This window comes from Budorcas taxicolor, chromosome 14 (assembly GCF_023091745.1).
Source record: "Budorcas taxicolor isolate Tak-1 chromosome 14, Takin1.1, whole genome shotgun sequence".
Lineage (NCBI taxonomy): Eukaryota > Metazoa > Chordata > Mammalia > Artiodactyla > Bovidae > Budorcas > Budorcas taxicolor.
Genome location: NC_068923.1, coordinates 4,343,513 through 4,371,078, shown reverse-complemented (window position 1 = coordinate 4,371,078; position 27,566 = coordinate 4,343,513). Strand labels below are relative to the sequence as shown.

Genomic DNA, 27,566 nt, shown 5'->3' with positions numbered 1-27,566 from the left:
TCATTGTGCTGTACTTAATCTATATTAATCTCTTCCTGGTGGCTAGTGAGCTTTTTGAGGTGTCAGGAACTTACCTGGGCCTTGACCTCTTGCATTTGCTAGCTTATAGTAAGTGTTTAGTAAATGAATGAATGAATGAATGAATACCTATTTTATTTCTGAGTAAGTTAAGGCATAGAGACCTAACCAAACTTGACACACAGTCAGGGCTAGAACACAAGAATACATGTACAGGAGAAGCTGTCTTAGAGAAGAGACTACTTCCATGAACAGGAAATATATAAAGGCAGTATCATTTTGATCTCCTTACAAATAGTTACTGTAAAAATCTTTTGATGTGATTATTAAGCTTTAACAATTAAGGAAGGTGGTAAAGTCTATATATACATGATGGAAAGAAAAAAATCTGTGAAGAAGTGTGAATGTGGTCTTCCTTCTAACATTTTTAGTACCTAAAATAATTATACCAAAGGCAAAAGACTTTTTTAAAATTTAAGCAATAAATATTTGGAGTGGAAAAAACTATCCACAGTGTATCCAGGCACCTTTTTTGTCAAAATATTTTAAATAGCTCATAGCATATGTGTGTATGTATATACACACACGTTTCATATCTATTTATCTGTGTGTGAAGTTTCAGAAATCATTTCTTCTTCCAAGGGAATGACATATTTTAAAATGATGAGTTCTACATCTTAAAATTGATAAGCTTAGGACTTCCTTGGTGGTTCCAGTGGTTGGGAATCCACCTGCCAGTGCAGGGGACACAGGCTCGGTTCCTGGTCCAGGAAGGTTCCACATGCTGTGGGGCAGCTAAGCCATGTGTGAAAACTCCTGAGCCCACATGCCTAGAGCCTGTGCTCCACAGTGAGAGAAGCCACCACAGTGAGAAGCCCGTGCACCGCAACTAGAGAGTAGCTCTCACTTGCCGCAACTAGAGACAGCCTACGCACAGCAGCAAAGACCCAGCACAGCCAAAAATAAAAAAATAAACAGAAAATTCTTAAAAAAGTGAAAAGCTTATACTGTTTTGGGTATTCATGAGGATTGTTTCTGAACCACTGAACTAAGAAAATACTCCTCTATTTATTATTGTACTTTGAAGTGTACACAAGTGAATCATAACAAAGATAATAGTTACTATTGATGTGTGAAACTGAATGAAAACAAATCTCTAACCCTTATTCCTAAGCCTTATGGAGGATATGGATCTTTTGGATAAATTGAAAGTACTAAGTAACTAAGAAAGCATAGGTTTCCTTAAAATGGACATTTGCATGCCTCCTATTTTGTTTGAGATGTTATTTTTTCTTTCTCATAGGGGGAACACTATTATTTTAGCAAGAATCACTAACTGGAAGTGCAGCATTGGTTATTTAATGATATTAAAATGAAGTTTTGATCAGCAGAGGTAAGACTATGGCATTTCTTTTGCATTTAATTCATAATAGATCAAAATATTTGCTAGATTTCGATGAAGAACTGTTTTAAGAAATGCGAAGGGTCAATATTATCCCACCTGCAAATAACAAGTTAGCCTTCCCAAGCACCACGGATGTCAGCAGAAGACTCAAGACTCCTCCTGGGTCAGAGAAAAGGACAGTTTGTATGCGGGGCAGTAGCAGTGGCTGGAGTACGAGGCAGCCTGCATAAGAGTAGTTTGTGTTACATGAGAGGACGCCTGAGCTGAGGTACCTGAATCTTTCGTGAGGGACAGTGAGCCTGCTGATTTATGCCTCAGAGGAGACTTTATCACACGGGACAGTAAAAAGATTTGCCCTTAACTCCAGTATGAGACACTGTCCCTGATTCCTGATGCTCTGCTAAACATGTGTCCTTGAAAAATAGTCTGAAATAAAGGCAGTCAGTGTCTCTGCTTGCAAGACGTGCAGAAACATAAGGACTCTCAGAACTGTCTTTCAACGCTTTCTTACTACATCAAATTGCTTTTTAAAGTATGTATTATTGGTAAGGATGATTGCAGTGATGCTTTTTGAAATGGTGTGAAGATGGAAACTATTGAAACCTAACAACGGGAGATTGTTTAAATTATAATATCACAGTATAATAGTTATTAACATAGATATTGGTAAAAATAAATGAAATAAGCAGATTAAATTAAATGTATACATAATTTGATCCTACTTTTATAGAAATTGTACAAATATACACACATATAAAGAATATATACCAAGTATGTATTTCAATGGATAGAATTATAAATGTTTTCTTTTTTGCTTGTCTCTCTTTAGACCTCTTGAAAATGAACACTTTAGACTTTCGTAATGAGGGGAAAATTGTTTTTAATTAAAAAATGAGCAGTCATTTAAGAACTTCACCTGACAGAGAAAAGGCTTCATAAGTTTAAATGGGAATTAAAGAATGCCAATTCTTTTTTTGACTCTGAGTTGCCTTTATGTGAGGTGCAGTGTAGAACTAGAAGAGAATAATTAGGTAACTTAATTTTTCTCTTAAAAAGTTACCTTTTACCTATGATAAAGTCCAGAGTTACTTTTAACAATTTGCTGTATTATTTATTATCACATAGTTATCACAAAGAGAAACAAATCTTAGAAAAGCATTCAAACAGGGCAGATCTTCTAGGGTAGTGCTGTTTAGTATTTCCTTAGTACATATGTATAGTGAGTACATATGTATAGATTCTGGTTCTGTACAGTCAGATCATGCTAAGTTAGGAGCACTAAATGAATTGTCTTCATATTTATTTCCTGCCTGTGTATCATACTCTGAAATATGTTTAATGTTAGTGATTTTGTAAGTTGGCATTTTTTTGTGCTTCTCATGATTTTTTTTCCCCTACTTTAACCAAGGTGCTGTTACCAGATTTGTTTTCTGAGTATAAACTAAAAATGACTGAAGTTCAAGCAATGGTAGAATTCTCCGTGGAGCTAAACAAGTTCTACAATGTGGATTTATTTCAGAGAGGGTTTGTATTTTAATGTGAAAATTATGTATTTTGCATAAGATAAATTGTACAGTTTTCATTTAAATTTAAGTACATACTTTTGTTTGAGCATATATAAAGAAAACAATGAGCTATGTTCAAGGATTTTCTTAGTGAAATGTTATTTCTAAATAAATGAGTATTATTCCTATGGATTTAATGAAGATTCTGGATATATTTAGCTTATGTTTATGAATTTGTATTGACATTGCGAGGACTTCACTGAAAATTGATAAGAAAGATTTCATTTCTGCTTTTTTAAAAGATGACAGTGTGTGGGCTTTCAAAAAAGCGGAATATACACACACAATATACATACACAAAATAGCTTAGTAGGAATACAAAATGATGACTCTTTAAAAAGTATATATAGAAAGTGCTCTAGGAATCAGAAGCGAAAGACCTCTTTCTGGGCTAGCATATCAGGAAAGGCCCATGACAGGGGGATAGGGTCAAAACATGGATAAGAGTGATAAGGAGAGGATAAGGTGAAAGACCCGCTCGGTGGGAGAAAACATTGTGAATCCAGTCTTGGAAACAAGAATGAGCATGTTATTTCAGAGTCCTAAGAGGCTGGATATTTTCTGGTAGAATTGCAGAAGAAAAGACAGCAGAGGAGAGGTTATGTTTGTGAAGGGCTTTTGTTGTCTGGAGAAGAGTTGATACTAGGGATTGGGGTAGCCACTGGTGGTTTCCAAGAACGGATGACATGGTCACCATTATTACAATTAGTACTTACTGGCATATGGAGAGCATGATGATACTGAATGGATGGTCCGGCAGAAGAAACAGAGGCCCAGGGACAGGGTAGAGGGGCTCATAATATCTCAGGACATAAACCTGAGTCTCTACGCTGGGGATGGTAGTGGTGGGGCCATGACTGGGGAGATGATGAAAGAAATAATCCTATTGTTGATTGTTTATTCGGCTTTGCCATCTTGTTGAAAAAACAAAAACAGCTGTGCTCTGCTCCACATGGTCTCTCACCCATCAGCAGAACAGCCTGGGTTGCCCCCCTGGCAGAGGGGCCATCCAGGAGAGCAACCAGAAGGTGCAGGGACCTGCACTGACACAGAGCCTTCCCAGGGCTGGGCTGGGGGCTCTTTGGCCAGTGAAACCTCTGTAAAACTTGATGGGAATTTTGCGTGTCTGGTATGGTTGATTCCATGCTCTGAAACCCATACCCACAGTTGTTTAGTGAGACATGACTGCTCTCTAGATGAATCACTACTGTGTGGAGATCAGAATTCTGTGGGATCCTGCATTTGAACTTCCTGAAAGCCCTTTGTCAGGCTGAAAATGTCTACTTAGACACTGCCCTTAGCTCTTTTGGAGATCTTAAGAAAGGGATTTACAGCCACACCCTTGGTTAGATCTTTGTATGAAGTTTTATTTTCCAAACCAGGAAGTCTTGATTCCTCTCTGTTTTCTCTAGATTCAGCTTATAAAATGACCAGGTGTTTCTTTAGTTCATCTCTTTCTTGCAGAACCTTACTGTACTTGGCTCAGAGCAACCAAGTGACATTTTCAGCATTCTGCCAGAAAATTAACTTGCTCAAGCCAAAAAGTTTCTTTTAGATACAGTCTAACTTCTTTTAAGTTATTGTTCAAAAGCCTAGTCACCAAAAATTTATCACTGCAAAACATGGGTCACTGTTTTTTTAAGTCTCATATAGTTTCCTCATTATTTTTCTTGCCTTTGTAACTGTAACTACTATTTTGGTCCCAAAGTCAATGACATGTATTTTGTTTTTATTAGTACCAATTTCTGTATTAGTTATTTATTACCACAGTAATGCAGCTAACAAAAAACCCAAAGCCTCAGTGGCATCACAACGGTAAACATTTATTTCAGTTCACAGATCTGTGGACCAGCTGGACGGTTGTGCTAATCTGGGTTGGCTGGGCTCACTCGCAGTTGGCTGGCAGGGAGCTGTGTGGTATAGAACGGACTCACCTGGGTGCACTCAGCTCTGCTCTGTCACCTGTCCTCCTGCAGTGTTGTTCTCACCGAGGAGGCAGGAGTCCAGAGAGACAGAGAAGCCTTACAAAAAGACCTAGGCTTGGCACTAGCTCACTGTCTTCTCTGCCACAGCATACTGCCTAAAACAAGTGGTCAGGCAAGCCCAAAGGGATGGGGACCTCCAACCCACTTGTTGAGAATCTTACTGTGAGAGGCATGGATACGAGGATGGGTGAAAAAAAAATTGAGGACCTTTAAAAGTCAGTCTCCCACACACTTTAATGTTTTTTTGGGATTGATTTCTGTGAGACCTTTTGAGGTTATTAAGTGAAAGTGAAAGTTGCTCAGTTGTGTCTGACTCTTTGTCACTCCATGGACTACACAGTCCATAGAATTCTCCAGGCCAGAATACTGGAGTGGGTAGCCTTTTCCTTCTCCAGGAGATTTTCCCAACTCAGGGATCAAACCCAGATCTCTTGCCTTGCAGGTGGATTCTTTACCAGTTGAGCCACCAGGGAAAGCCAAGAATACTGGAGTGGGTAGCCTATCCCTTCTCCAGTGGATCTTCCTGACCCAGGAATCAAACTGGGGTCTTCTGCATTGCAGGCGGATTCTTTACCACCTGAGCTATGAGGTTATTAAGAGTAGGATTTAATGACTGATTCCATGTGGAGGATATTGCAGAGACAGAAAAAACATTAAAAAATATGTACGTGGAGGTATGTCTTTAATGATGTCGAGGATTACTTTGAAATAGCTCAGCAAAGAAAAAAATTGCATATGAATCATATGTGGCAAAATCTTTTTCATGGGTGGAAAATGGGCAGTGGGGGTTGAGTTCACTGCTCTACTTTTTACAAATTTGGAATTTTTAATAAAAAATTTAAATGATAATGCTGAAGTTTTGCATCACATTGACTTGGACAATATTAGTGATACTGATGTACATAATGAAGTTACAAAGGATCGTAGTGTGGAATTTAAGGTTGGTTCATTTTGTTAGGTTCGGTGTGAGGTAAGATCCAAGTAGAGACAGTTCATAATTGAAGATATGGAACTGGAAATACGGTCTAAGTGAATTGCTCTTCCAACTTACTGTCAGCCATCATAAGCATAGCATGTATGATTGCTGCTTTCATTTATTTTTTGTTATTCTGCCATCTAGTTTCCACATCCATTGAGGACTCTTGAAGAATGTAGTTACTGATCTTTGAAAAATCTAGAAATTAGAGGCTTATTGTTTTTAGATATATTACTTGTTTATTTGCAAGAATGTTTTCAAGGATATAATTTAGTCTTTTTTCTATTCTGATTTAATTAGTTCCTACCTTTTAAATCTTTTCTTTATGCTTCTTATTGAGCCTTTACTGCCTTTGCCATATAAGTCAGTTAACTTGGAGCTTGTGTTTGCTGTTAAGTAACTGTCAGCTTTGGTATATAAACAGATACATTTATCTAAATTTATATTTAAATGCTAGGAAATAAAATATGTCTTTTCCAGTTTATGTTCTGTATGTGAAATGACTTTTTAGGAGACTGAGATAAGAAACTTAAAAATTCAAGTAATGAAATGGAGGCAGACCTCAGAAATACTGCAGGTTCAGGTTCTGAACACCGCAGGAAAGCGGGTATAACAATGAAGTCACGTGAAGTTTGTGGTTGCTCAGTGCATATAAACGTGATGTTTATACTAAACTGTAGTCTGTTATGTCTAAAAATACAATGTACATACTGTAAGTAAAAAGTACCTTAATGCTAGAAAATGCTAACCATCATCTGAGCTTTCGGTGAAGCATAATCTTTTTGCAGTAGTCACGTCAAAGACTACCTATCACAGATCACCATAGCAAATATAATAGCAATGAAAGTGAAATTTTGTGAAAATTACCACAGTTTCTGTGGCACAGAGACACAAAGTGAGCAAATGCTGTTGGGAAAATGGCACCAATAGGCTGCTCAGCACAGAGTTACCACAAAACTTCAATTTGTAAAAAACACATGATCCACAAGGTGCAGTAACTGAAATGTGATAAAATGAGATCTGCCTGCAGTCCTGTGGAGTATTTTACTTCAGTGTTTTAAAAATAACATCAATACCTGAATAGCACTGGAGTCACATAGCCCAGCAGGAACTAAGTGGAAGTGAAGTGTGAATAAACACTATTTGTGCATGTTTGGTGACAGTACCTGTCCTGCACATCCCTAGGGCTGAGTGTTTAATTTTGCCACTGTTGTTACACGATAAGAAAGCAGTTAGTCACCTGCTTATTTAACTTATATGCAGAGTACATCATGAGAAACGCTGGGCCGGAAGAAGCACAAGATGGAATCAAGATTGCTGGGAGAAATATCAGTAACAGATATGCACATGACACCACCCTTATGGCAGAAAGTGAAGAGGAACTAAAGAGCCTCTTGATGAAAGTGAAAGAGGAGAGTGCAAAAGTTGGCTTAAAGCTCAACATTCAGAAAACAAAGATCATGGTATCTGGTCCCATCACTTCATGGCAAATAGATGGGGAAATGGTGTCAGACTTTATTTTTCTGGGCTCCAAAATCACTACAGATGGTGATTGCAGCCATGAAATTAAAAGACGCTTACTCCTTGGAAGGAAACTTATGACCAACCTAGATAGCATATTAAAAAGCAGAGATATTACTTTGCCAACAAAGGTCTGTCTAGTCAAGGCTGTGGTTTTTCCAGTAGTCATGTGTGGATGTGAGAGTTGGACTGTGAAGAAAGCTGAGCACCGAAGAATTGATGCTTTTGAACTGTGGTGTTGGAGAAGACTCTTGAGAGTCCCTTGGACTGCAAGGAGATCCATCCAGTCCATACTAAAGGAGATCAGTCCTGGGTGTTCTTTGGAAGGACTGATGCTAAAGCTGAAATTCCCAATACTTTGGCCACCTCATGTGAAGAGTTGACTCACTGGAAAAGACCCTGATGCTGGGAGGGATTGGGGGCAGGAGGAGAAGGGGACGATAGAGGATGAGATGGCTGGATGGCGTCACCGGCTCAATGGACATGAGTTTGAGTAACTCCGGGAGTTGGTGATGGACAGGTAGGCCTGGTGTGCTGCGATTCATGGGGTCGCAAAGAGTCAGACACAACTGAGCAACTGAACTGAACTGAAGCTCCAGGCAGGCACAGAGAGAGAACATGTGACATCTGATTAGGTCTGTTTTTTTCTGTCATTACATCATTGTGTCCTTAATGGTAAACAAATCGTCAAGATACTAACAATATAAAGAAAAACTGCCTTTATTTTCATTTTAATCTGTTCTTTCTTTTTTAAAATACAGTAGATTGTAAACTCTGGAAAACAAAATGAGACTCTAAAGCATTGATTATAAATTTGATGTTATTTAATGGTATGTGGATATATGTCTTATAAATGAGTGCTGTGAGAGCTCAGTATAATTAACTTGTTGTGAGTTTATTTACTAGCAGTATATGATTTCAAGATGGTGGTCTTCCCAAATGACTTTCAAAATTCATTTCTTAAAAGGGCTTAAAGTGGGGAGGAAATTTTGCTTTTTAAATATATGTGGAAGATTGTTGTTTGGACATCTGCTCTCAGCAGCATAAAGGATATGAAAGTGGGATTAAATTGAAGATATAACAACTAAAGTTAGGTATTAAACTGGAGGGGAAATTTCCTCTCTTCGGAGACCACTGCAAAATTATTAGAACATTTTTTTTCTGGAATTCGTTAGGATATTGCTGTCTGTCATACTCATCTGCACAGTTTGTTACTAATTCAAGAAAAGGTGAAATACTTTTGCCAAAATGTAAATTAATGCACTGCTTTCTTCAATGAGAAAGTCTTGCTTAAAGAAAAAAAAAAGGACTAACTAAAATTGTGTGCTCTGAGATAGGGTTGATTTACTTTATTTCACTGCAGATTGATAACATGTCACAAAGATGCACCTGTGTACATACCACAGTTTAAAGAACACAGCTTTAGAATTAGTGAATGGCTTCTAGAATGGAGTTGAGTTTAATTCATTTCAGAAGGAGGCAAATGGACTAGCCTTGCATGCATGCATGGTGCTAAGTTGCTATAGTCATGTCTGACTCTTTGCGACCCCATGAACTGTAGCCCCCCAGGCTCTCTGGCATTGGATTCTCTAGGCAAGAATACTGGAGGAGGGTACCATACCCTCCTCCAAGGGATCGCCCCAACCCAGGGATTGAACCCACATCTCTTACGTCTCCTACATTGGCAGGCAGATTCTTTACCACTAGCACCACTTGGCAAACTGGGACTAGCATTAGGTATTCTCAAATATTTAGCAAGTGTGAGAACCGTGACAAAGTGTTAACATGTTTTAACAGTCTTGAAAAGCAAGTGAGATGGTATCAATTTGTTTGCAGGTGTTTTGGAGATAGTCTGTAATCAGCATAAAGCAAGTAAGGGAAACTAGGGTGTGGTAGTTGAAACAATGTTGATAGTAATACTGTTGTTTTTTATTTTCTTTAGTATATAGGTTCTCCTAAACCAGTTTAATTACATACCTGTAGCTACAACTGCTTTTCCCATTCAGTCCTACACCATTTCCTTGTCATAAGCTATGTAGCAAGATGAGTAATATATTATGATTTGGAAATAAAGAAGAACAAGGATATGGACTTAGAATTGTTTTCTTAAATTGTAGTAACATCTCAAGATAGTGGAACTGAAATCCTCTTAGGAAAGGTTTGTGGAACTCTAGAAACTAGATTCCATACAACAGTCTTTAAATGCTCTGAACTAAATAAATCTTAAATCCTTTCCATTTATGATTCTGAGGTGGTTAAACTCATGAGACGTTTATAGTTTGATTTTAAAATGACTGTCAGCCAAAAGAGAAAATTGCATGCTGATTTCTTTGGATTATTGACATTGATTACAACCTTGGAAAAGATAATCCCTTGCCTATAATGTCATGTATATGTTGTGTAAATTTCAAAAATTGGGGACTTATGATTAAGTGGTACTGATTGGGACTCACAAGAAACCACCTCAAGTTTTCTTCAAGGCCTTCAAAAGTGTCTAAAATTGTCTGTTTTTTCAGTAAGGTATAAGAACTGAGAATATTCTATAAGAAGTTAATCAGTTTTTCATATTAATGAATCAGCCACTCTATAGTCAGAAAGTTAGTTTTCTCAAAAGCAGTTTGCATCAGTTATTAGACTATTTCTAAATCTTTAGGTTTCTCTCACTGTTGTGTCCTATCTCATTTTTAAAAAGTGATGCCATGGTATAGGTCTGCCATTTGTGACCTGTGTGAAACAGGACGTCTGCATTCTTTGAAGAATCATAATGACGAAATTGATAGTGATTGGGATCCCCCAAATTAGCCAGTACTGGCCTTGATTGACCTGTGTTTGAAGTATAAATAAACAGAAAAGTTAAATTGTGAACTGTGAAAAAAAATATGGAAAACAGAAAAATAGTGTAATGTTACTGTTGTCAATTAACTAGAAGGAAATCTTTCCATTAAAGGACAATTTTTATTATGAGAAATGTCTACACAAAAATCAAACCATAAATGACTTTCATGCAATGCAAACAAACACCTGTGGGAGGAGAAACATGAAACTTATGAGTTTGTGTACTCACAAATTCAAATATGATGTTTCCATATTAATGCAAATAATTAAATTATGAAACAGTTTACACAAAGATGAATTTATTTATGGATCAAATATTATTTAACCCAGGGACTATCTGGATTTTATGAGAGTTCCACCTGTAAACAACAAGATGTTCTCAAACAGGTAACCAACGAATTCAGCTCAGTAATAAACAAGAATAAATCTTTCCTGATCTTAATAAAAACTTTTTGAGATGACAAGTGAGCCCTTTATTTTCTTGACAATATTAAAGGATAGATTTTAAATGTTAACATATTGTGGTAAAAAGTTTGCATTTCAAAAATTAAAAGAGTTCTCTAGGTATCTGGTTTCAAAAGATTTTACCTAAAAAGAAATATGAATCTACTCAAACTTTTCTCTTAAAATTACTCATGATCCTACAATAACACAATATCTCCTTCAGGAAAAATACAGTGACCGCAGTATTCTATCTTTAGTAACCGTAGGAAGATATTCTAAGAAAATTCTGCATCTTAGAAAATATACTCTTTATTTACTCTTTTTGAATATATTACTTGTGATATGTTCTGAACAACGGGAGAGGGAGTAAAAATTTAGAACTCTAAGGAAGTTGTAATAGGGAATTGGCTTTGAAACATATTAAAATGATAAAATAAGTCAAATAATACATTTATTAAATTAAATCTTAGGGTTCTTTAAATTTTGCTCATTTTGAACAGATTATTGAATTGGCTGTCTAGAGTTATTAATAAAATGGAAAAGGAGAAAGATGGTAGGAAAGTAATTGTTAAATTCGGCATCTTATCTAAATGTAAAGCACAATTTTAAAAAATCTATTTCTATAAAATCTTATAACTGTATACTAATGTTTCTGAAAAACTTAATTGCTTTCTAGTGAAATTAAAGGTTAAATGTGGTTATTGGGGGAAAAAAAGTAAGCAGGCTAACCAGCATTAACATAGCAAATCAAAGAATGGAAAACATCAGCAACATCAAAAACTATAGAATAAGATGACAAATACAAACATTTAAAATTATTATGACCGTAAAACTCAAAATAGTTTTAAGTTTTCCTGTTTAAAGGTAGACTTTTGGATTTTAAATATCCCATGTTTTGAGAACAAATGCCTACAAATTAAAAATTCTTACTTGATGAATTGAAGCCTTTATCATTATGAAGGGAAATGATTGGCGAAAGAAATGGCAACGCACTCCAGTATTCTTGCCTAGAGAATTCCATGGACAGAGGAGTCTGGTTGGAGTCCATGGGATTGCAGAGAGTCAGACTTGACTGAAATGACTTATCGCATCATTTATGAAAATACTTTTATATCCTAATAATGCTTTTTGCTCTTAACTTTGTTCTAATATTAATATTGTAACATCAGTTTTCTTTTGGTTAGCATTTGCAAAGTGTACCTTTTACCATTCTTTTATTTTCAAACTTTCTCTATCCTTGTATTTTAGCTTTGTCTGTTGTAAACAACATACAGTGGTATTTCCTTTTTCATTCTTTAGAGCATTCTTTAACTGGAACATTTAGTCCATTTATAGTTAATGTGATTGTTGATCATGTTTGTTTTTCTATCCATTATCTTATATTTTATGCTTTTTATATTCCCTGTTATATTTTTTTCCCCATCTCTTTCTCTCTTTTTTTCATGTTCTGATTTCTGCAGAGATCTTCAGGTTTATTCTTTGAGAGAGATTTTCCTTTTCTTATGTCTGGCCCTTGGAAATTAATCTAGGACCACCTTTTGTTTCTTGAAGGAAAATTTTGAAACACGTCAAAGTACAGTGAACACATATAAACCAACCATCTAGCCAATAATCATCAAAGTGTTTTCCTCTTTATTTTACCTCCTTATTTCTTTTTTCGGTATCTTAATGCAGGAAGGCTTTTGTTTTTGAAAATATGCAGTCATTATCATACTTAAAGAAATTTTAAAAGTAATTTCTTGGTATCAGATAAAACAGGCTTATCATTTCTTCAGTCATCTTATACATGTATTTTTATAATTTATGTTTGATTCAGTATCCCACCAAAATTTATAGGTTGCATTTGAATGTTAATGTCTCTTAATTTTTTTTTTTAATTTATAATTGCTCAGTTTAGGCTTAATTAAATTCCAATAGTTTTTGAGAAAAATCGTTCATAGGTGCAGAGAAGGCAATGGCAACCCACTCCAGTACTCTTGCCTGAAAAATCCCATGGGGTCGCTAAGAGTCGGCGCAACTGAGCGACTTCACTTTCACTTTCCACTTTCATGCATTGGAGAAGGTAATGGCAAACCCACTGCAGTGTTCTTGCCTGGAGAATCCCAGGGATGGCGGAGCCTGGTGGGCTGCTGTCTATGGGGTCGCACAGAGTCAGACATGACTGAAGTGACTTAGCAGTAGCAGCAGCAGCAGTTCATAGGTGATACTGTGTTTTTCCTGTTACATTACACCTGAGGGCATAAAATGTCTCTTTTCATAAATTTGAGTAAGGTGTTGTCAACCTGATACATCCATTATGGAGTTCCACATCACTTAATTGGTGGTACCTATTGATAACTTTTGTCCAGAGTCATTGTTTTATATTACTAAGGCTTACAAAATGATGATATTCTATTATTTCTTATGCACTTATTGGCTGTAATTCTGTGATGAATTTTACCTCATTAACTATTGGGTTACTTTGAAATACAGTTTATCCTGTAGAAAGAAAGGCATGGCAGATGTTTTAGTCCTTTCCTTATTTATTAGTTTTCAGAATATTGTGTTGTTGCCCTACTGCTGCTGCTGCTGCTGCTGCTAAGTTATTGCCCTAGCATCTTTCAAATATAGTTAAGTTTTTATTTAGTACAGGCATACCTTGGAGATATTGTGAGTTCAGTTCCAGATCATCACAATAAAGCAAATTTCACAATAAACACATTCCCAGGAATTTTTTTATTTCCTGGAGCATGTAAAAGTTGTTTATACTGTAGTCTAAAAAATTAAATGTGCAATAGGATTGTGTCTAGAAAAACAATGCACGTACCTTAATTTAAAAATACTTTATTGCTAAAAAATGTCAACCATCATGTGAGCCTTCAGTGAGTTGTAATCTTTTGGCTGCTAGTCTTGCCGTAGTGTTGATGGCTGCTGACTGGTCAGGATGATGATAGCTCAAGGTTGGCATGGTAATATGACAAAATAAGATAGTGAAGTGTGCCCCATTGGTTGACTCTTCCTTTCACCAACCATTTCTCTGTAGCATTTAGCAATGTTTGATACCATTTTATCTGCAATAGAACCTCTTTCAGAATTGGAGTTAATCCTTTCAAACCCTATCCCTGCTTCATTAACTAAGCTTAATACTCTAAATCTTTTATTGTCATTTCAACAGTCTTCACAGCATCTTTGGTAGATTCCATCTCAAGAAACCACTGCCTCTGCTCATCCATAAGAAACAACTCCTCTTCCATTAAAATTTTATCATGAAATTGCAGTAATTTAGGCACATCTCAGGCTCCACTTCGAATTCTGGTTCTCTTGCTATCTTAACCACATTTGCATCTTAGTTCCTCCACTGAAGTTTCAAACCCCTCAAAGTCATCCATGAAAGTTAGAATCAGCTTCTTCCAAACTCCTTATTTTTTTCAAACATTTATTTATTTCTTTGCCCTTACTGGATCTTAGTTGCTACACTCAGAATCTTCAGTTGCAGCGTGTGGTATCTGATTCCCTGACCAGGTATTGAACTCTGGGCTCCCTGCATTGGGAGCGAGGAGTCTTAGCCACTGGCTCACCGGGGAAGGCCCCAACTCCTATTTTAATATTGGTGTTTTGACCTCTTCCCATAAATCATGAATATTCTTAATGGCATCTAGAATGATTAATTCTTTCTGGAAGGTTTTCAATTCACTTTGCACAGATCCACCAGAGGAATTACTGTCTCTGGAAGCTATAGCCTTACTCCTTGATCCATAGGCTGCAGAATAGATCTTATGTTATCAGTAATGAAAACAACTTTAATCTTGTTGTTCATCAGAGCTCTTAGGGAACCAGATACATTTTCAGTGAGCAGTAACATTTTCAAAGTCATCTTTTTTTCTGGGCAGTAGGTTCCAACAGTGGGCTTAAAATATTCAGTAGACTATATTGTAAGCAGATGTTATGTCATCCAGTCTTTGTTGTTCCATATATAGAGCACCAGCAGAGATTTAGCTCTAGAACTTTCAGAATGGTCAATGAGCATTGACTTCAAGCTAAGTCACCAGCTGCGTTAGCTCCTAACAAGAGAATCAGCCAGTTCTTTGACTCTTTGAAGCCAGGCATTGACTTCTTCTCTCCAGCTATGAAACTTCTAGATAGCATCTTTTTCCAACAGAAGACTGTTTTGTCTGCATTGAAAATCTGTTGTTTAGAGTAGCCATCCTCATGAATTGTCTTAGCTAGATCTCCTGGATGACTTGCAGCTTCACCTTACACTTCTATGTCATGGAGTTGGCCTCTTTGCTTAAATGTCTTGAACCAGCTTCTGCTGGCTTCAAACTTCCCTTCTACAGCTTCCTTGCTTCACTCAGCCTTTGTAGAATTGAAGGTACTTAGGGCCTTGGTCATTGGAGAAGGAAATGGCAGCCCACTCCAGTGTTCTTGCCTGGAGAATCCCACGGATGAGGGAGCCTGGTGGGCTGCCATCTATGGGGTCGCACAGAGTTGGACAACTGAAGCGATTTAGCAGCAGCAGCAGCATCAGGGCCTTGTTCTGGTTTTAGACTTTGGCATAAGGGAATAGTATAGCTAGTTTCATCTTCTCTTCAGACCACTAAAACATTCTTCATATCAGCAGTAAGGTTGTTTGCTTTCTTTTTTTTTTCATGCATGTGTTCACTGGAGTAGCACTTGTAATTTCTGTCAGGGCTTTTCCTTTGAATCTACAGCTTGGCTATCTGTTTGGCACAAGAGGCCGAGTTTTCTGCCTTGAATGTGCCTTCCTCACTAAGCTTAATTAATTCTAGCTTTTGATTTAAAGTGAAAAACAACCAGCTCTTCCTTTCACTTAGAGGCCATTGTAGGATTGTTAATTGGCCTAATTTCAATATTGTGTGTCTTAACTGGGAGGCTTGGGGAGAGGGAGAGAGGTGGGGGTACAGCCAGTTGGTAGAGCTCTCAAAACACACACAGTATGTATTAGTTCAGTGTCTTTTTTTTTTTTTTTCTGTTAAAAAATTTGGCCCAATTTAAAAAATTTATTTATTTATACTTTTTGGCCACGTGGCATGGGGGAATCTTAGTTCCCCAACCAGAGATTGAACCTGTGTCCCCTGCAGTGGAAGCAGATTCTTAACCACTGGACTGCCAGAGAAGTTTCAGTTCACTGCCTAATATGAGTAGTTCCTGGTACCACAAAACAATGACAAGAGTAACATCAAAGTTCACTGATCACAGACCACCGTAACAAATACAATAATAATGAAAAAGTTTGAAATACAGCCTGAATTATCAGAATATAACACTGAGACACAAAGTGAGTGAATGCTATTGAGAAAATCATGCCAATAGACACTTGACACTTGGTTGCTACAAACCTTCAACTTTTAATAAATAAAATATCTGTGAATGATGTTGTCTCTCAGTCCTGTCTGACTGACTGTGATCCTGTGGCCTGCCACACGCCAGGCTTCCCTGTCCATCACCAACTCCCAGAGCTTACTCAAACTCATGTCCATCGAGTCAGCAATGCCATCCAACCATCTCATCTTCTGTCATCCCCTTCTCTTCCCACCTTCAATCTTTCCCAGCATCGAGGTCTTTTCCAATGAGTCAGTTCTTCGCATCAGGTGGGCAAAGTATTTTTATCATACTTGATGGGTTATACCGCATCATGACTCTTGCTTATGTTCAGAGGAGCCCTGTAGGGTGATTTCTGCAAACTTCTCATGGGCTAATCCAGGCAGTGATCGTCTCCTACTATTGCTAGTTGTTTCAGACTCTAGTGATATTCCCTGTTCTAGATTTAGACTCAGCCGAGGGGCTCTGGTTCCTTTTGATGGGAAATAGTGTTTAGAGATCATAATATATGTGTTAAAAGTACACATTTTTATTGAATCATTGTTTCTAGGCCTTCTCAGTTGACACAAATTTTTTTAAAGAAAAATACTTCATAAATTTTTACTATTTTCCTGTTCTAACTTTTGATTTTTTTTTTAATTTTATATTTCTGTCTCTTTTCACTTACACTGAAAGTCTTGGTTCCTAATAACAGTTAGTCATTGCTTTATTCATGTATGTGTAGATATGTCTAAGATAATTTCAAAATAATGGTAGCAACATAACCAGCAAGACTATTAACGTTGTTTTTTAACCTCTTTGGGGTTTTCTTTTATTGTATATCCCTGAGGAACAGGCACTGAAAGTACTGTGTTTTAAAAATCACTTGAAAGTACTCTGTGAAATTGCAATTAAGTAGATGCACATTAAGTTCAGTTATTTTAGGGTGGTTTAAGGGATTGTGTTTTAATGTATTTTGCTTTTTTATCAAAAGATTTTATGATTCCAAAATAAAAACTCTGAAGTACATTTATTGAAAAGGACCTTATTTTCATCCCTGTTCCTTCTCTTCACCCCCATTTCCCTGTCTCCCCACCTGTAAAAGCCATTTTATTTTTTATTAGTTTTGTGTATGTCCTTCCTCCTTTTTATTACTTTTTTTAAAAGGCAAAAAATACATAATCATATCCTTTATTCTCAAAGAAAGGTAGCATAATATACATAGTCTATACTTGATTTTGTCTGTAAAAAATGTATCTTAGAGATCACTGCTTTGTAGTATATATAGATATGCTAAATATAGATATGCTAGTGGTGAAGAACCTGCCTGCCAGTGCAGGAGACATATGAGGCGTGGGTTCGATCCCTGGGTTGGGAAGATCCCCTGCATGCCAACCCACTCCAGTATTCTTGCCTGGAAAATCCCTAGGACACAGGAGCCTGGCAGGCTGTGATACACAGGGTTGCAGAGTCAGACACGGCTGAAGTGACTTAGCATGCACACACACATATATAGATAAATGTATATAAGATTATGTTTTATAACTGTGTGGTGCTGCACTGTAGTTTATTCAGCCAGTCCTTTATTGATAGACATTTTTTTCTCGAGTTTTCTTGTTGCAGTTAATACTTGAGTGAATAGCCTTATGCTACCTCATTGAAAATTTTTGCTGACGTATCTTTGGGAGATAGTCTAACAAGTGTGATGCTAGGCCAGAGAGTAAATATGGGGGTTTTTGGTCTCTGTGGCTAAATTCCATTCCACATGGGCTTGCACCCTTTTACCTCTCCAGCAGTGCAGAATTCCTTTTTGCCTAGACTGTCACCAACTGAGTATTTTGTCAAATTGTTGAATTTCCCTCAGTGTGATAGATGAGGAAAGATAGCTCATTAAAGTTTTAATTTGTGGTTTTTAAAATTATAAGTAAGATTTAACATTTTTTCATGTATGCATTTCTTTTTTGGCAAACTATTTATTAATATATTTTTCCCCCTTTTTTTAGGTTATTGGTCTTTTTCTCTGTTTTTAGATGCTCTTTATATATTAGGAATATAAGCCAGGTTTTTAAAAGTAAAAGTAAGATTTGTCTGAATGGATCAGCAGATTCCCTCAGGACAGAAACAGCTTCATTGCCTTGCCTGCCTGACTGAATTTTTTTAATAATTCCATACTATTTTGTTATTTCTTCAATAATCTTATAACCTTTATTTGGCAGTTTGGGTTGTTTTCTAAGCAAGAAGTTCTGAATAGCCTAGCTCACCATGGCCCTTAAAAAGGAACTATTTTATCCTGTGTTTTAAAAATTTTATTGCTTGATATTTTATGTAAAAAATAGTTAACATATGCACAGTCTTGAAAGTAGCTAACACACACACACAATTGAAAGTTTTCCTCATTTTTGGAGATTTGTACCTTAAAGTACCATTAATTCTAATTAAAAAAATGTGTTTAGAGTCATAGTAGGCTGCTGTTACAAATGCAAAAGGAACATTGTTTAAAATAACTTATGTAATTACTACCAGTGGTTTGTTTTCCCTGTGTCTCTAGTACTTAGCCCAGTGGCTAACACATTGGTGGGTCCTCTATAAGTCATGAATGAATGGTACATGTATGTATTATATGTACACACGCACTTTTAAGATCAGGAAATTTTAAATAAGATACTCTAATGGTATACAGTAAATGCAGTGTTGTTTAAATGTCTTTGAACTAACGTGTACAAATTTGTTATAATTGTGGGTGTACACTTATAAGTAGGTCATAGTTCCTGTGTTTAAAAAGTTTAAAATGAAACATATCAGTTGTTTATTCTTAGCTCTTATATGGCATACCTGAATATTTTAAAATATCAATGTTTCTTTTAATCTTTAATTAAAATTAAAACTTTCCCATCTAATGCCAAAGTTCCTGCTTTTTCCACTTTGATTTTTATTCTCAGTCATCTCATGTTTTCAGGGTGACCTCATCTTAATCTTAACTCAGCATCTTTATCTGTGGCATTTTGCCAGTTCTCTTTAAGGCCAAATTGTGATTTTAAAGGTTCTAAATTTAATTGACCACTCTTTCTCTCACTCTTTAAATCTGGTATTGTCCATATATTCTCTCCAGTGCCATGCTTTCCTAGAAATCATAGTAATAAAAATGTATTTTAAATAATCTTTGTATTATTTACAGATCTATACTCTTGCCTAGGAAATCATTAAAGAAAAAATGAAGATTAAATATTCAACTCTGTAGTGTCCATCTAAACTCATCCCTGACTTACAGTCATCATTTAGCTTTTAGTGACTTAAATTGAAGAAAGTAGGGAAAACCACTAGACCATTCAGGTATGACCTAAATCAAATCCCTTATGATTATACAGTGGAAGGGGGAAATAGATTTAAGGGACTGGATCTGATAGATAGAGTGCCTGATGAACTATGGAATGAGGTTCGTGACATTGTACAGGAGACAGGGATCAAGACCATCCCCATGGAAAAGAAATGCAAAAAAGCAAAATGGCTGTCTGGGGAGGCCTTACAAATAGCTGTGAAAAGAAGAGAAGCTAAAAGCAAAGGAGAAAAGGAAAGATAAAAGCATCTGAATGCAGAGTTCCAAAGAATAGCAAGAAGAGATAAGAAAGCCTTCCTCAGCGATCAGTGCAAAGAAATAGAGGAACACAACAGAATGGGAAAGACTAGAGATCTCTTCAAGAAAATTAGAGATACCAAGGGAACATTTTACATAAAGATGGGCTTGGTAAAGAACAGAAATGGTATGGACATAACAGAAGCAGAAGATATTAAGAACAGGTGGCAAAAATACACAGAAGAACTATACAAAAATGATCTTCATGACCCAGATAATCACGATGGTGTGATCACTCACCTAGAGCCAGACATCCTGGAATGTGAACTCAAGTGGGCCTTAGAAAGCATGACTACAAACAAAGGTATTGGAGGTGATGGAATTCCAGTTGAGCTGTTTCAAATCCTGAAAGATGATGCTGTGAAAGTGCTGCACTCAATATGCCAGCAAATTTGGAAAACTCAGCAGTGGCCACAGAACTATAAAAGGTCAGTTTTCATTCCAATCCCAAAGAAAGGCAATGCCAAAGAATGCTTAAACTACCACACAATTGCACTCATCTCACACGCTAGTAAAGTAATGCTCAAAATTCTCCAAGCCAGGCTTCAGCAATACGTGAACTGTGAACTTCCAGGTGTTCAAGCTGGTTTTAGAAAAGGCAGAGGAACCAGAGATCAAATTGCCAACATCCGCTGGATTATTGAAAAAAGCAAGAGAGTTCCAGAAAAACATCTATTTCTGCTTTATTGCCTATGCCAAAGCCTTTGACTGAATGGATCACAATAAACTGGAAAATTCTGAAAGAGATGGGAATGCCAGACCACCTGACCTGCCTCTTGAGAAATCTGTATGCAGGTTAGGAAGCAACAGTTAGAACTGGACATGGAACAACAGACTGGTTCCAAATAGGAAAAGGAGTACGTCAAGGCTGTATATTGTCACCCTGCTTATTTAACTTCTATGCAGAGGACATCATGAGAAATGCTGGACTGGAAGAAGCACAAGCTGGAATCAAGATTGCCGGGAGAAATATCAATCACCTCAGATATGCAGATGACACCACCCTTATGGCAGAAAGTGAAGAGGAACTCAAAAGCCTCTTGATGAAAGTGAAAGTGGAGAGTGAAAAAGTTGGCTTAAAGCTCAACATTCAGAAAACGAAGATCATGGCATCTGGTCCCATCACTTCATGGGAAATAGATGGGGAAACAGTGGAAACAGTGTCAGACTTTATTTTTGAGGGCTCCAAAATCACTGCAGATGGTGACTGCAGCCATGAAATTAAAAGACTCTTACTCCTTGGAAGAAAAGTTATGACCAACCTAGATAGTATAGTCAAAAGCAGAGACATTACTTTGCCGACTAAGGTCCGTCTAGTCAAGGCTATGGTTTTTCCAGTAGTTGTGTATGGATGTGAGAGTTGTACTGTGAAGAAAGCTGAGCACCGAAGAATTGATGCTTTTGAACTGTGGTGTTGGAGAAGACTCTTGAGAGTCCCTTGGACTGCAAGGAGATCCAACCAGTCCATTCTGAAGGAGATCAACCCTGGGATTTCTTTGGAAGGGCTGATGCCAAAGCTGAAACTCCAGTACTTTGGCCACCTCATGTAAAGAGTTGACTCATTGGAAAAGACCCTGAAGCTGGGAGGGATTGGGGGCAGGAGGAGAAGGGGACGACAGAGGATGAGATGACTGGATGGCATCACTGACTCGAAGGACATGAGTCTGAGTGAACTCCAGGAGATGGTGATGGACAGGGAGTCCTGGCGTGCTGCAATTCATGGGGTCGCAAAGAGTCGGACACGACTGAGCGACTGAACTGAACCCTTTGTGTATGTGTGTTTGTATATGTAGATACATATATCCTCCATTACGTGCACAAACTTACAGTGTAATGATGTTAAAACAGAAGCATTTGGTTTTACCTCGTAATTTTTTCTGTTTAAACTGATTGTTACTGACTGGTAGATTTTTATATATATATATCTATATATCTATATATATACACACACACACACACACACACACATATATATATTCTAATGCAAGTAAAAGTACATAAACTAAATGGAGTAGCATTGACGTTGAATGAAAGTGAATTCTTTCAATATAATACATGTCTTATGTATGAAACCAATTTTTAAAACTGTTTGTTATTAATCCTGTGTTTTCTATAAATTTTGCTTAAGAATATTTTTATTGTCTTTTAAATAAAAAACTAAATCAACCGGATTAAGCAGTGAAATCCTTAGAATCCTCAGTAACTCCTATTATGATATTCTCTTATTTAAAGTAAGATTGTTTCTGTCTTTACACGTGCCTGTTTCTCTTTGGGTTATATGCAGTGCAGTTGTAATGTTTGATCTGTATGTGGATCTGGTACACTGTTTTCCACCAATAGTAAAAACTATGGGAGACTGATAAAGCAGATGAACTTTATTTTTTAATACATTTTGATATATAGAAATAGGGGCATTGCATATTTTTTAAATGTTTCGAAGTGACTTCTTTTGTCTCTTTTGCTTTAGTTTTTACCAGATTCGTGCATCTATGAAAATTCCACCAAGAGTTCCACACAGAGTAGAAGCTAGTTTGCTGCATGCAGCAGGTAAGCCAAGGAATATTCTCAATTAAAAAAAGTAAAACTGAAGCAAGATTATAATGACCAATAATAACTTTTCATAATTGTTTTTATCTTTTAATTATGAACACAAGATGCCAAAGAGCATCATTCTCATACTTCATATAAGAAATATATTTGAGGCCTCAGTAAAACAGGCTTGATTATATATTCCTTGTCTCCATCTTAGGTTTCTTAGGATGAGCAAGTAAAAGAAAGTATGTGAAATTTCCTGAAAATAAACATAAGTAAGGGTGATATCAATTATATCATGTAATATGTACTTTTAACAAATGCATAGGGAATGTGAACACATAATTTGACATGATCACAAAGCTGTTTTCTGATAAAGTTTTATAGTATGCGTTTTGAGATTATTTTTTCACCTACTTTTTTTTTACTTGATTAATGAGAAAGGGTCAGAAAGTATAAAATAGATATAACAGCTCTTTTATTTACTCATATTCTAAGGAGACACTCTAGCATTAAAGGATTTGAGCCAAACCTAATGGCCCTATGTAATCATTGGGCATTTTTTTCAACTTTCTTGATACAGTATACTCTATTAAGCAGTTAGAAAATACAATGATTAATGAAACATACCTGAGAGTTTTTATTTCTAATATGAATTAATAGTTTTCAGTGCATCACAAAACATTAAATAATACCTAATATAAAGCTAGCTCAATGAAGCTATGAGCCATTCTGTGCAGGGCCACCCAAGATAGATGGGTCATGGTGGAGAGTTTGAACAAAACATGGTCCACTGGAGAAGAGAATGGCGCACTACTTTAGTATTCTTGCCTCAAGAACGCCATGAACAGTATGAAAAGAAAGAAGACATAACACTGAAAGATGAGCCCCCCAGATTGGTAGGTATCCAGTATGCTACTGGAGAACAGAAGAAGAGCTCCAGAAAGAATGAAGAGGCTAGGCCAAAGCGGAAATGAAACTTTCCACTTTCAAGTTACCTAGAGTAATAGGCAAGTATGGCCTTGGAGTACAAAATGAAGCAGGGCAAAGGCTAACAGAATTTTGCCAAGAGAACATACTGATCATAGCAGGCACCCTCTTCCAGCAACTTAAGAGACTACTCTATACATGGACATCATCAGATGGTCAATAGCAAAATCAGATTGATTAATAATTCTTTTTTTAAATAATATTTGGCAGTTTATTAAAAAATGGAGCATACTGAACAACAAACTATCTCACACCTTTCAGGAAGAAAAAACACTAAGTTTGAAAAGACATCACCCACTGAATTTGGACACAACACCTCTACTCAATTAAGAGAAATATTTGTACAGCCCAGGTCTTTATTTTTATACCCCTCAGGCCATGAACTCATAGGGAAGGGGCTCCAACAGTTCGGGTTCCTTTCCATTGGTCCTCACAAAGTGTGCTTCTCTGGGTGGAGCAGGCTGGTGCTTCAGCTGAACCCAAGTTCCTTTCTCTTTGGCTTCCTTCTTTTTCTGATCATTTTCCTTCACACATTTCAGGAAGCTATCTCGGCTCTTAGAGTGCTTAATATGCTCGATACACACATTAATTCTCTTGGCAAGAATCTTGCCCTTGACTCGTTTGTTTATGATGATGCCAACAGCATGCTGGGTAACATTGTAGACTCTCCCAGTTTTGCCATGGTAGCGTTTGTGGGGCATTCCTTTTTGAACAGTACCCATTCCCTTGATATCTACAATATCACCCTTCTTGTCGCATGTATGTGGCCAAAGGGACAACTCCATCCATGTTTTCTGAAAGGCGTAGAGATCATGTAGCGTGTGCCCCTCCTCTTTCCCTTTGTGTTGCTCATTTTGGCGAATTACTGGAAGATGGCGGTTCTGGCCAAAAAGCCAGATTGATTAATTCTTTGCAGTCAGAGATGGACAAGCTTTATACAGTCAGAAAAAACCAGACCTGGAGCTGACTGTGGCTCAGATCATGAACTTGGATTGCCAAATTCAGGCCTAAATTGAAGAAAGTAGAAAAAACTACTTGCCCATTCAAGTATGACCTAAATCAAATTCCTTATGAGTATACAGTGAAAGTGATGAATAGATTCAGGGGATTAAATCTGGTAGGGTGCTTGAAGAACTATGGACAGAGGTTCTTAACATTGTACCAGAAGCAGTCACCAAAACCATCCCCAAGAAAAAGAAAAGCAAGAAGGCAAATGATTGTCTGAAGAGGCCTTACAAATAGCTGAGAAAAGAAGAGAAGTGAAAGGGAAAGATATATCCAACTGAGTGCAAGCTTCCAGAGAAGAACAAGTGGAGATGAGAAAGCCTTCTTAGGTGAACAACGTGATGAAATAGAGGAAAGCAGTAGAATGGGAAAGACTAGAGATCTCTTGAAGAAGATCAGAGATACCAAGGGAACATTTCATGCGAAGATGGGCACAATAAAGGTCAGAAACTACAGGGACCTAACAGAAATAGAAGAGATTGAAAAGAGGTGACAAGAATACACAGAAGAGCTATACAGAAAAGATCTTAATGACCCGGATAACCACGATGGTGCAGTCAGTCACCTAGAACCAGACATCCTGGAATGTGAAGTCAAGGGGGCCTTAGGAAGCATGACTATGAACAAAGCTAGTGAAGGTGATGGAATTCCAGCTGAGCTCTTTCAAACCCTAAAAGATGATGCTGTTAAAGTGCCGCGCTTAATATGCCAGCAAATTTGGAAAACTCAGCAGTAGCCACAGCACTGGGAAAAGTCAGTTTTCATTCTGATCTCAAAGAAAGGCAATGCCAAAGAATGTTCAAACTACTGTACAGTTGTGCTAATTTCACATGCTAGCAAGGTACTGCTCAAAATCCTTCAAGCTAGGCTTCAGCAGTTAGTGAACCAAGAACTTTCAGATGTACAAGCTGAATTTTAAAAAGGTAAAGGAACCTGAGATCAAATTGCCAGCATCTCTTGGCTCACAAAAAAAACAAAGAATTACAGAAAAACATCTACTTCTGCTTCATTGAGTATACTAAAGTCTTTGTGTAGATTACAACAAACTGTGGAATATTCTTAAAGAGATGGGAACACCAGACTACCTTACCTGTCTCCTGAGAAACCTGTATGAAGGTCAAGAAGGAACAGTTAAAACTGGACATGGAACAATGGACTGGTTCAGAAAGGAGTATGTCAAGCCTGTATATTGTCACCCTGCTTATTTAACTTCCATGCAAAATACATCCTGTGGAATGCTGGGCTGGATGAATCACAAGCTGAATCAAAATTGCCGGGAGAAATATCAACAACTTCAGATCTACAGATGATGCCACTCTAATGGCAGAAAGTGAAGAGGAACAAAAGAGCCTCTTGATGAGGGTGAAAGAGAGTGAAAAAGCTGGCTTAAAACTCAGCATTCAAAAAACTAAGATCATGGCATCCAGTCCCATCACCTCATGGCAAATAAACTGGGGAAAAGTATAAACAATGGCAGATTTTATTTTCTTGGGCTCCGAAATCACTGCAAATGGTGACTGTAGCCATGAAATTAAAAGATAATTGCTCCTGGAAGAAAAGCTATGACAAATCTAGATAGCATATTAAAAACCAGAGCCATTACTTTGCCAACAAAGGTCCGTCTAGTTAAAGCTATGGTTTTTCCAGTAGTCGTGCAGGGATATGAGAACTGGGCAATAAAGATGGCTGAGGGCTGAAGAATTGATGCTTTCCAGTTGTGGTGTTGGAGAAGACTTGAGAGTCCTTTGGAAAGCAAGGAAATCAAACCAGTCAATCCTAAAGGAAATCAACCCTGAATATTCATTGGAAGGATTGATGCTGAAGCTCCAATACTTTGGCCACCTGATGTGAAGAGCCGACTCATTTGAAAAGACCCTGATGCTGGGGAAGATTGTGGGCAGGAGGTGAAGGGGGTAACAGAGGATAAGATGATTGGATGGCTTCACTAACTCCAATGGACATGACTTGGGCAAACTCCAGGAGATAATGAAGATAGGGAAGTCTGGTGTGCTGCAGTATGTGGGTTGCAAAGAGTCAGACACAATTACTGACTGAACAACAACAGCATAAAGCTATGTTGAGCACAATTTAGTTCATTTTTGAAATTTAAAAGTATATTCTGGCAACCTGATGTGCTGAAGATTATCCATCTTAGCATACTGTGGATACTAAAATGCTGGTTAATGTTAAAAATTTAAAGAATTTCACGTGATGGAAAGTTTATGTTTTTGAAGACTGTCAAAATGCTTATATTGCTTATGACCAAAAAGATGTATATTTCTTTTAAAAAGAAAAAATAAATTTTCTTCTTGGCCTTTTGTACATGTTAATGTATATATTTATTGTCAATAGGTGTTTTGTAAGTCTCCTTTGTAGGAAACAGTTTAAAACAACTAGTGTTATAAGATGGATTGATCCTCCCTTTTTGAACTTCCTTCATCTAGTAAACTAAATGTCTTGCTCTATTGTATTTCTTAAAGTTGTCTGTTGGAAAAAAAGCTAGAAAGACTTCTTTTTTCTGGACTTTTTATTTGCTTATTTTTTCAGCTTTATCAAGGAATAATTAACAATTTTGCATATTAAAAGTGTACAACATGATTTGTTTTATATATATACATATCTATACTATATAATACATATAAATATGTGATTTGTTACACAGATTCAGTGTGAAAAAATTGCCATAATTAAGATAATTAGCACATCTATCACCTCACATTGTTTTTTTGTGTGTGTGTGTTTGTGGTAAAGAAGGCTTAAGATTTATTCTTAACAAATTTTAAGTATACAGTACTTTATTACTAGCTATAGTTATAATGCTATGCATGAGATCCTCAGAACTTATTTTTCTTATAACTAAAAGTTTGTACCCTTTGAACTACATCTTACAATTTCTCTCACACCCCAGCCCCTGGCAACCACCATTTGGTTGTCTGTCTCTGAAATTCACTTTTTTTTTTAAAGTTAGCTGTGCTGGATCTTAGTCGTCATGTGCAGGGTCTAGTTCTCTTAGCAGGGATTGAACTCAAGCTCTCTGCATTGGGAGTGAGGAGTCTAAACCACTGGATCATCAGGAAAAGTCCCCAAAATTGATTTTGTTTTGTTTCTACATGTAAGTGATAACATCCAGTATTTGTCTTTTCTCTGTCTGACTTATTTCGTATAGCATAATGCCCTCCATGTTCATCCATATTGCTGCAGATGACAGAATTTCCATCTTTTTATGGCTGAATAATACTCCATTGTGAATATATAAACTGCATTTTCTTTATCTATTCATCCACTGACAGACACTTGGGTTATTTCCACATCTTGGCAATTGTGAATAATGCTGCAATGAAAATGCGCATGCAAAACT

General features: G+C 37.0%; 1 protein-coding gene and 1 pseudogene across 1 annotated transcript in view; one reads left to right on the top strand and one right to left on the bottom strand.

Annotated features, from left to right (window-relative positions):
• FAM135A (family with sequence similarity 135 member A) overlaps positions 1-27,566 on the top strand; it is a 152,449-nt gene that overhangs the window by 18,156 nt on the left and 106,727 nt on the right. Inside the window, exons 4-6 of the mRNA XM_052651592.1 lie at positions 1,322-1,411; positions 2,832-2,947; positions 22,149-22,228. Of these exons, the coding sequence (XP_052507552.1) occupies positions 2,871-2,947; positions 22,149-22,228 (157 nt within the window). The 5' untranslated portion in view covers positions 1,322-1,411; positions 2,832-2,870. The remainder of the gene's footprint in view (positions 1-1,321; positions 1,412-2,831; positions 2,948-22,148; positions 22,229-27,566) is intronic.
• LOC128059225 (60S ribosomal protein L21-like) lies at positions 23,575-24,059 on the bottom strand (annotated as a pseudogene).